The 11,795-nt window shown below is 37.3% G+C and overlaps 1 protein-coding gene across 1 annotated transcript; it reads left to right on the top strand.

Moving 5' to 3' along the window:
- The first annotated feature begins 7,175 nt into the window (after window positions 1-7,175).
- CLDN14 (claudin 14) lies at window positions 7,176-8,048 on the top strand. Its single transcript, XM_034405493.2, has one exon. It carries the CDS (start codon window positions 7,317-7,319, stop codon window positions 8,019-8,021), a length of 705 nt encoding a protein of 234 aa, XP_034261384.2. The 5' UTR covers window positions 7,176-7,316; the 3' UTR covers window positions 8,022-8,048.
- Window positions 8,049-11,795: the final 3,747 nt, after the last annotated feature.

Raw genomic sequence — 11,795 nt, 5'->3', positions numbered from 1 at the left:
CGTGAAAAATTTTTTGACATTGCTAAGGAAAATCTGATACTCCCAAATTAAGGGAGTTGATATCATAGACAAATTCATTTAAAGCAAACTTTGAGCCTTTCTCTACTGTTAAGTTAAAGTCCTATCCAGTCATCCCTGTATCAATAGAAAACTGCTGCACTGAAACCTATTTCCCAATCATGGAAACATAATTTACTTTTCTTGATTCACTGATGAAAGAAGATGTGCTGATTATATACATGCAGATCATGATGAGCAAAGCATGATTCCTTTGCTGTTCTTCATCTTCAGCACCTCAACCCAAAGAAACCCGAGAGCCATGCTATTGCAACTGAATAGGGTTGGTTTGGCTTCAGTATTCTGTCATGTCTAGTATATTTATTGTGCTTCTCCATAATTTTTCTGTTTGATAGCATCTGTAAGATGAGAGAGGGGGCAAAAACAACAAGCAAAAGATTGGGACATTGTGATCCAACTCACATATTATGCAAATGTATAAATGGGGTGGGGTTTTAATTGTGGCACTATTAGCATTGACTGTTTTGTCCCCTCCCCATCTTTCCATTCTGGTAGGTGAATCCAAGATGACAATACCTCTATCAATGAATAGCCTGCAGAAGAAACTGCTTATGGCACTAAAAAGTGACTAACCTCCATCAAACTGATTCACATTGCCATCATTAGACCAGTCCTCCTTAAGTTAGTTCTTCTCTGCTAACATATGACAAAGGATGATGTTGATAGTCTCCAATATTTGGAAAACACTAGTAAAATAAAGAATTTAGGCAATAGTTCTTCAATTTTGTAATGATGAGTTTTCATGAAGTGCCTCTGACACAAAACTTTTTCTTTCCAGTTCTATTCTATGACAATAGAGGGATTTGATTTTTAAAAAATTAAGAGAAAAACTGCTATGATATTAATACATTTATCCTGTTTATATATCAGTAATAATAATGGGACCATCAAGTAGATAAAGTAATAGAAAATAAAGAAACCAAAGTGCTCTGGGACTTAGAAATTCAAACAGACAGGCACCTACCACACAACACTCCAAACTTAACAATTGTTGATACGAAAGAATCTGGATAGTCGATGTGGCAATACCTATAGACATCAGAATAGAAGAAAAAGAACTGGAGAAAATTACAAACAGAAGTAGAATGTCTGTGGAAAAAGATAATACCAATGGTGATAAGTGCCTTGGTGCAATCGGAAAACAATTGGAACAAAAGTTGAACACCATCGGCATTGACAAACTCACCATCAGTTAATTGCAAAAGGCAGCTTAATTTGGATTATCTTACATCCTGTGATGATATCTTTAATACCATCAAACAACATCTGCCTATCCCAGATCCTTGGGAAGGACTTGATAGGTGTTTAAAAATGCCAAATCCCATGTGAACATCTGGCTGACTGTGCAATGAACCATAGAGTAGATAATATCTAACTGCTACTTCCAAATAAAATATGTGGTTTAGGGAGAAGTTGGAATGAAATTTACTTTAAACACCATAGACAATCAGCCTCAAATAGAAATTAGGTAATATGTAAACAGTAGCTTTGCACATGATTGAAATTTCAAGTTGTTTACAAAAATACTAACAATTTACAACCACAAAACTTGGCATCTGAACATAAATAATTGTAATTAAGACGAACAGAGTATTAGCCATTATAACAACCAGGAATAGTCATATCAGGCATATGCCCTGCTGACTTTCTGTCTGCAAAGAACACTGAAGGTTAAACTAACGAATACACAAAAATAGAGTTAAAGTATAAAAATTGAAATTGAAAGGTAAATAGTTGCCTTGGAAAGCAATGAAATTTTTGGCTCCTCTTATGAAGTGTGGTAAAGGAGGTGCTAAACTTAAGTTCTGAAAAAGTTTATTCTATATCAAGGGAACAAAACAAAAGTGTTTTTTCTTTGTGACAGATAAATGAGCCAGTTGGGACCAAATCAGAGGCCTCTTCCGTAGACCCTAATGGACAAACAAGATCATAAGATGAAAAACTGTCCCCTTTAATCAATTGTTTAGGGCTTAAAGAATCACATCAGTACTTTAAATTGTGCTTGTGACAACCACTGCAAATCTTCAACACACACACACAATATGATTTCTGTACTTTGCACTGACTAGTATCCTGCTGCTGTATCAGCTCTATCTGTAGAAAAATCAGATCCAGCATAATATGGGAAAGTTCTGTTAATATCATTGAAGATATGATACCAATGTAATAAAGCAAATATGAGATCAGTTTTCCACAATCATATATTATATCGTAAAGGTAAAGATTTCCCCTGTCATTTCCAATTCTAGGGGGCAGTGCTCCTCTCTGTTTCTTAGCTGAGGAAGTCAGTGGTGTCCAAAGACATTTCCATGGTCATGTGGCCAGCATGACTGTATGCTGAGGTGCACGGAACACTGTTACCTTCCCACTGAAATGGTACCTATTTATCTACTCACTTTGCATGCTTTTGAACTGCTAGGTGGGCAGGAACAGGGGCAAGGAACAGGAATTTACCCCATTCCACAGCACTTGGGTTTGTGTGCCTTTGTAGTAAAATGTGGAAAACATTTTTCTACATATTAAACATTAAAACATAATTGAGTTGTAGACTGAGTGCTAATTTGAAAATATTGTTTTTGTTACCTTATGACTTGTGCTGTGAATCAAATCAATCATTATATAAATTCCACGTACTTGTATATATTGATACTTGTTAATGGTGCACAACATGAATGCTATTAACTTGTGTTAATTTTGGCAGAGATTTTGAAAAAACAAGTGACTGGAAATAACTGAATAACAGTGGTTTTTCTGGGCACCAATTTTTTTCCATTTTTTCCATGTGTTGATTTTCAGCAGTTTAATAATATTAAATAAAAAGTGAACAATTATTCTTTGGGTAGTTAAAGCAGTAGCTGGTAAAGCATATAATGAATAGAGTGTGGAAAACATGACGTCAGGCAAGGTAGACCATCACACAGCAGTTTCCCAAATTAGCAAGAGTCAATAAAGTAACAGCTTAATGACTTCTAAAAATAGTTGCTGCCTGGTTATTGAGTATCATGACCTACATTAAATCCAGAGTCTATTTCCTGTGACTAGTAGCATAAATCACATGTAGTTTTTATATTCTGTTCTCTTTGGGATTAACAGTGAGGTTTTAGGCCTGACCTTGAAAGGTCTTCTTATAAGTTTATTTATTTATTTATTTAATATAATTTGTATGCCGCCCTATCTCTGTAGGACTCAGGGAGGCTCACAACAAATAAAAACAAACCCAATAAAATGTAAAATACATAAATATGCATACATAAAATATATAAATGTATAAATATATAATTTAAACATATATTAAAACCCATTAAAATAATCAAAAAACCCCTCAGTCCAGGCTGGGCGATGTGAACAGCCATGTTTTTAATTCGCGGCGGAAGGTGCGAAGGTCAGGAGCCAACCGAAGCCCCAAGGGGAGTTGATTCCAAAGAATGGACACGCCCATAGAGAAAGCTCTACTCCTGGGGGCCGCCAGCCGACATTGTCTAGCCGACGGCACCCGGAGAAGGCCCTCCCTGTAAGAACGCACCGGGCGATGGGCGTTGCTAGCTGCAGATGGTCTGACAAGTATCCTGGGCGTAAGCCATGTAGGGCTTTATAGGTCATCACCAGCACCTTGAATCTCACCCGGAGGGCAACTGGTAACCAATGCAAGTCGCGCAGGAGAGGTGTAACATGGGAGTATCGGGACCCTCCCATCACAACCAGCACGGCCACATTCTGCACCAGCTGAAGCCTCCGAGTGGTCCTCAAGGGCAGCCCCAGGTAGAGAGCATTACAGTAGTGAAGATGGGAGGTGAATAGTGCATGAGTAACTGTGCGTAGAGCATCTCGGTCCAAATAGGGGCGCAACTGACACACCAGACAAATCTGGGCATACGCCCCCCTGGTCAAATTGTCCAAATTGTACATCATATAGTATAAATATATTTCATATATTTTTACTGAACTAGAAAAAGTTAAAACAAAGAGTGTACTAAGGACATAGGCACCCAATTAAAGAACAATGACATAAAGCCAAGCACTGAATAATTTTATTGAAACAAAAATCCACAAACAATCTCAGATTTTCAATAATAACATCAACAATAATAATTTCAGTAATCAGTACATCAATAATAATTTCCAGATTCTCAGTTGTTGCTAAGTCTTTAATCAGTAGGATTTACTTTAAAGTAGATAAATATTCATGAACTTAATAAAGTACTGTACATATTACTTCCTTAATATAAATAATCCCTTATAACAGTGGCACCCAATCTTTGGGGCACCAGGGACTGGTTCTGTGGAGAGACGTTTTTCTGCGGACCAGAGGGAATGCGATTTTGCATGCTGCCTGCATCCCGCAGATGGAGCTTTGCTTGTTTGCATAGACCAGTTTCTGGCATGCTGCGGAGTGGTGCTGGTCCAATGTGATGACCTGGGCCATGGCACAGAGGTAACACAGGTAGCTGGCAGTTCAAACCGCCCCTTTATTGTTCCAAATTTTCCCCAACACTCCCATGTTTCTGGCAAGTTCCAGAGCAAACTGTCTCTCATGTTCACTGCTTAGCCTCTCTTCGTCATCCTGCCCCCCCACTTCCTCCCTGCCTACAAGCCATCCCAATCCTGAAAGGCTCTGGCCTGATTGGGCCTGCTCCTCCTCATTTTCCTCTCAAGCCAATGAAGCCGCCCCACGATCTCCATCGGCTCCAGTTCCAGTTCGTCTTCTCCACAGATTCAGGCTCTGATGGGGCCATGACATCCAGGGACTTGGGGTTGGGGACCCCTGCCTTACAACTATTTATATAGTGGTTGTTCGAAATTACACTGGCACTGAACAGTGACTTATGAAAGTCTATGCACTTATGACTATTGCAACATTCCCATGGTCATGGTGATCATAATTCGGGCACTTGGCAACTTGGTAAATAAAGTAATAAATAAAAAAATAATCAGCTGATTATTAGCTGATAGCTGGAATGTGTTAGTGGATATATGAAATGATATTTCATTTTATTTAAAAATCATGACATAAATTTGCATCCTCTTCTTAAATTTTATTATTCTTCATTATTCAGGTAAGATTAGATGTCTTAAAGTCCATTTTCTCTTGTTCTGCACTACTGAATATTATTACATGATTTAAAATAGAATTTATTCAGATGATTACTTTCCTGGTTGCAGTAATTATAAAGCATTATTTATTCATAATATTTGTATGTTTCTTTTCAAAACCTGTTTTTCTAGGCTAGAATTTCTAGAATAAACAGATTTTGTTTTTTTAAAAAATGAGCATAATACAAGCATGTGCAGAAGAGTCTGGGTGGGTGGGAGGAGCATCCCGCTTCTGCTGCTACCGATTTGTCCAATCCGGGGTGAACCGGTAACAACCCACCACTGGACCCCAGGATACTGCAACCATCATAAATATGAACCAGTTATCAAACATCCGAATGTAAATGCACATGACCATGCATTGGTCATAAGTGTGAAAAGTGGTCATAAATCACTTTTTTCAGTGCCATTGTAACTTTGAACGGCCACTAAATGAACTGTTGTAAGTCAAGGACTACCTGTATTATTTTAAAATATGTTCAGAACAGTTAGTGGTCTTCCCCAATAGGTAAATGTCTTGTGGATTAGTTCCAGTTGAACTAGTATAGTTTTTCAAACATACAGAAGTATTTATTTTATAGCAGATGACTTACTTAAGCAAAGTTAGTTATAGTCCTCAAATATTTAATATCAAATATTTAATCTGTCCTGCCAATATTCAAATATTGGCAGGACAGATAATTAAAGGCCTTCCTATTTATCTTAGATTGGTCTAAGTCAGGGATGTCAAATTCTATTTCCTTGAGGGCCACATCAGGGTTGTGTTTGACCTCAGAGGGCTTGGGTGGGCTGGGGTGGGCGTGGCCAGGGTAGGCTTGCCCAGCATGACATCACTTGTGTTGGGAGTGCCTGTGGTGGTGTGTTTTCTGCCAGCGAAAATGGGCTCCTAAGTTCCATTTTCAGCTAAAACAGCCTCCTGCAAAAATAGAGCTTGGGGCGCAGCCCTCACGATCTCTGTTTTCAGCTGGGATGGCATCCTGCAACCCTCTGCCAGTGAAAATGAGGCTCACAATGGCCATGCTTGGTCCTCCCAAGCTCCGTTTTTGCTGGCAGAGGCACCATGGGCCGGTCCTTCACTGTTTCCAGGGCGGCCCCACAGGCCAGATCTAAGCACCCCACAGGCCGAATCCAGCCACTTGAGCCAGGGCCTTGAGTTTGACACTAACTTAATGTAAAACATTTGTGTGGGTGGGGGGAGCTGGGTGACATCTGGAATGATCTTCTAGACTTTTGCAGCTCAGATCTGGTAGGTTGGGTGAATCCATGTGAGGGTACCCAGGCACATAGTCTACTTATTGCAAGCATCTGGCAAAGAATCCATTATCAAGAGCCACTGAAAGTGTGATTTACAGTTGGAAAAAATGTTCTACTTTTGTGCTGTTTCAACTTCAATTGATCATGGAACATTTTCAGTAATTCTGATGGCACTGCCATTCAGAAACAGTAAGATAGGCTTCACTTTTCACATGCTGTCACTTGCCTGGAGATGATGAAAATTATTTTCTTTCAAGCACCTTTATTAAAATAAGTCTTAAGAAATACTGGAAAAGTTTTAATCCATTGCTTGTTAGACTGTTTTGGGAGGCCTATTTGCTTTTTTTTATTGCTATAGTTGTGGGGTGGTTATTATTACTATTATTATTGTACTTAATCCAGATGCATTTCAATAAGCTTATGGTATTCCACAATGAATTTTTCAGAAATTTCATTCTGCATAGTAACATTCAGGCAAATAATTTCTAATTCTTGCCTCATGAGTGAATGTTCTAATTTTGTTGTTGCTATTAAAGGAAATATTTTTTAAAAAAATCATTTGAAAACATTATTCCACGACATAATTTGTTTCCAATAGTCTTCTTGGTGTTGACAGAATTATGTAAATAATAATGAGCTTTCTCCCCGTTTTCATGGAGTTCATTAAAGTCAGTGAAATATGCAAATTATCACACTATATACCTTGGAATGCATGTTATTGGTCACTGGGAAATACACACCTGTAATGTTTAACTTCTTCTGCAATTATTCTATATTAGGCATTCAGGAGGTGTCAAAGCAAAATTGCCATATATATACCAGGAAAGGCTGATTTTCAGAAGAATCCCCAACAAAGATCCCAGCAGAATCATTATGGTACTATAGACACTGAAATGGAAAGCATGGCAATTCAGCTGCTGGGCTTTTTCTTGAGTCTTCTTGGCTTAGCTGGAACCATCACTGCGACCATCCTGCCTCACTGGTGGAACAGCGCTCATGTGGGAACCAATATCATCACAGCCATGGCATACATAAAGGGTCTCTGGATGGAATGTGTTTGGCACAGTACTGGGATCTCCCAGTGTCAGTTCCACCATTCACCACTCGCTTTGCCTCGTGACCTTCAAGCAGCCCGAGCCATGATGGTGATATCCTGCCTTCTTTCAACTCTGGCCTGTGCAATTGCTATTATTGGCATGAAGTGTACCCAATGTGCCAAAGGGTCCTCCACTAAAAATATCTTTGCTGTCCTAGGTGGCATCCTTTTCATACTGGCTGGAATTGTGTGTCTCATCCCTGTTTCTTGGACAACAAATGATGTGGTGACTGATTTCTACAACCCAACGTTGCCCAATGGGATGAAATATGAGATTGGGCATGCCCTTTACCTTGGCTTTGTGTGTGCTTCACTGAGTATAATTGGTGGAATAATCTTGTGTGTTTCGTGTCAGCAGGTGGAGAATGACATACGTTCCCAACAACAATCAGGAACAAGATTAGCTCCATTTTCCAGACCACCAATGGCTTACAAGTCAAATCACAGTCCTTCGCAAGCATCTGCTTCTTACAATGGTTACAGGTTACATGATTATGTATAAATTCTGTGGGACTTCTCTTGTGTGTATGTTGCTGTCAGTGTTTCTCTAAATACGTTTGTATATATGTATACAAATTAGGTTATTACATCTATGATGTTTGTGGTATTATCAATGTACTGTAATTTACATATACTGTTTATTACTATTTTATTTTTTATATAATTAATGCAATTTTAAAAAAGGATGCTTTGAAGCTTGAAATTAGAATAAATAGTCTTTTCCTGGAGAAAGACTGCAAATATTTACAAAAAATGGTTTGTGATTTCAGAGACAGGCTGCTGAGCACAGGCGTTCCAGACTGTGGAACTGTGTATCAAGGCACATTTGGTGCAACAAGACCCAGATGTGTTATTTTAGCAGTGATCATTCAAAGAAGTCTCATACTAAGTATTTTGTTTATGTAAATGGAAAATCTTGTGTTTGTACTTCATTGTATACTTTCATGATATTTGGACATGTATGTGTGTGTTTGTGTGTGTGTGTGTGTCTGATTCTAAGATACGTAAACAAAGAAAATAAAGATGTGTAATAGCTCTGTTCTTTGTATTGGTTTCCTATCAGTCATGCAATGTAAGGCAGGAAATGTGGATATAAGGGTAATCTGGCTATGACATCAGTCACCTCACTGATCACCAGGATTGAATTTAAAAGTGTTACGATTCCATTTCAATAGCCTCTTGATTCCATTTCCTCGTAAATGAGGAAATCTGCTTCTTCTATATATAATTAACAATGTGCAATGGTTAGTATAGGGGAGAGTGTCACCTCAAACTATATTAGGAAGTTGAAAAAGCAACCCGGAAGAATGTAGTAAAAAATCTGTATGATTGCCAAGAACAATAGACAGATACGTTCATGTAAATGTAGTCACTAGGACTTGAGCATGACTCAAGATGGTGAGAAAGAGAAAGATGGAAGAGGAGGAAAGGAAGAAGATAGGGTGACTTGATAGGAAAATATGCTCCTTCCTATTGTTTACCACAATGAAACAATTAATTATGATTTTGTTCAGAAATGCTGACCAAAATCATGTATCTCCCAATCTATCTTCAAAGGTAAACATGTTTCCCTTCACTTTTGTCTTTAGTTGATGCACATGATAATCTCTATAGTACTATATTTGATTAGCATATTTGGTTAGTATATGCTATTTAGGCTGAGTGTGATTGATTTTGTATGCTCTCCAGGCTCCACTTATAAAATCACATCCACAACTAGCTCAAATATGCATAAAATACCAAAATCTAAAAAAATCCCAGAATTACAAAAGTCATATGCTTTTGCAGATTCTCTTCTTTGGCAAGCTAAAACTGATAGCTTTCCTAAAGCCCAAGAAGGAGGGAGTCTTTGCAGGAAGGAGTTCCAAAATCTCTAAGGATTAATATAATAAAAGCCTGCTTCTGTCAGATAACAAAATGGGATTTGAAGGACGTTGACCTTGGCTGAAGCACATGGATGTGGAGAAAAGTAATCCTTTAGATAACCAGGTTCACAGCCATGGGGGCAGAGGATTAAATGTAAAGATCAGAATCTTGAATCATATGTGGAAACCAACTGGCAGCTAGTGGAATTCATGAAGCAGTGGAGTCACTTAGACACACCCTCGTGTTCATTGCATTACAATAATCCAAATAGTTAGGCCAGAAGTTACTATGAGCAGGACCTCTTAATCCAGGAATAGTTCTGCTGTGCAAAAGCCTTCCTAGTCATAGCTTTCAGTTGCTCATCAAGCAGGAGCTGTGAATCCAGGAAATGCTTCAAGTTGTGAACCACTTCTGAAAATTGGAGTATTACTTTTTACAGGGTCAAAGATTTCACCAGTTATAAAGCTCACAAACCAAAGCCACTCTATGGTAGAAGGCTTCAGTCTAAGTGAAGATTGAACTCTGCCAGTTTCCAGACACTGAGTTGCTATTTCTACCACATTACCAGTTTCATCCCTCTCCCCTCCCCGGCCCCCGCTAAAGGTGACAGTCCCTAGCAGTTTTGTGTATACAGTGTTATAGAGAATTGGAAAAACTCCCAAGATATTTTTGGTTGAATTTTTCCTCTTCCCTGACTGGAGCCACCCCTTTTGGAAGAACAATTGCTGCAAGATAGTACCACTCCCTAGCTCATTAGGAACAGTCCCAAAGGATGCCATTGTTGAAGATATCAAAAGCTACTAAAAGGTCAAGGAGGACCAGAAGGATTGTACTTCCCTCTGGATGACAAATGTAATTTCCTGTTGTATCCTGGCTTGAAATATGCAGCATACATCCAAATAATCTGCTTTCTCTAAAACTGAGTTGTATCACTTTCTGTAAAACTGTTCCTAGAGAAAAGGGAGGTTGGAAATAGTTATACTTTCCTGTTCTCTTGAATGTTACTATGAAATTCAAGTTATGAACAGTTCTATATTTATCGTGCCTAAAACTTTTCATTTTGTTTCTTCTTAACCCTTGATATTTTTTATGTATGAAACAAAATTAGTTCACATAGTTAAGTCCTATGCTTATAGTTTATTTTCAAAATAAAAGACATGGCTTTCTATTTAGAGCTGCCTTTCCTAACACGGTACATTCAGATGTGTAAAGATCAAAAGTTACAGAATTTTTAGACAGACAGTCTTGCTAACATGGGGAGGAACAATAAATTGGAAAGGGATGGTTCAAAGCAAGTTTATTGCAATCCATTGCATATGCTAAAGTGAAGGCATTTATATTATTTTATGATAACAAACCATTATTATTTCTTTTATATTGGTTGTTCAAGGGGAATTGAATATAGGATCAAAATTTTAAACACCAATAATAATATTATAGTTATACAAAATTCATTATTTAAAGGAATAAAACTGTTTTTTTGTATATTTTAAAAAATTTTTATAAGCTATAATAGTTTCAATTTCAATTGAATAGTGCGTTGCCTGGGTACATGTTATTTTAAAAAATAATGATCAAAATTTTTACAACAGTATTCATTGCATTAATATTAATTCAATAATAATAATAATATTTATCCATTTTAATAAATCTCCCTTGTAACATTCTTTTCTTGCATTTCCATATTTCTAACTTCTGTTTTTATTAGCTAACCATTGATAAAACAAGTCCCATGTCAAAAAATATTCAGTTTTCTCTTTTTCCTTAATTGTCATTGTTAATCTATCCATTTCTGCACATTCTATTATTTAAATTACGTTTTCATCTGTTGGGATTTCTTCACTTTTCCATTGCTATGCAAATACAATTCTAGCTGCAGTTATCAAATATATTTTCCTTCTATCATATTTTTACGGTAGTATGCCCAACAAAAATAATTCAGGTTTCAGATCTATATGTTGTTTTATCATTTTTTCCAACCATGTGTGTATTTTCTCCAATATTTTTTTTTCTTTGGGCATGTCCACCACATATGATAATACGAACCAGGCATAAAACTGTTTCTTACCTACAGGTCATGTGCTAGAAATCCTATACCTATTACTACATATTTCAAATGTTGTTGAAATAGGTTATTAGCATGAATGATGATGAAAAAGTGATGGTTACATTTACTTTTTTCCTAAAGGAATACATCTATAAACTCTAGATTTCTCCAGAATAAACTGTTGTGAAACACTATAAAACAGTGACATCAAGTGGCCAACGTATGCATGGCACAGTATCTGATTTTTTAAAAAAGAATCTGAGCTAAGATAATGCTACATATTTCCTATAATTTTGATAACAAACATTATTTACATACACACACCATACAAGCAGAGGGGTTGTACTTTCCACACATTTTAAA

Source organism: Pantherophis guttatus, chromosome 5 (assembly GCF_059756535.1).
Source record: "Pantherophis guttatus breed Tessera chromosome 5, ASM5975653v1, whole genome shotgun sequence".
In the NCBI taxonomy this organism is placed as follows: domain Eukaryota; kingdom Metazoa; phylum Chordata; class Lepidosauria; order Squamata; family Colubridae; genus Pantherophis; species Pantherophis guttatus.
This window is presented reverse-complemented; position numbering and strand designations above follow the sequence as displayed.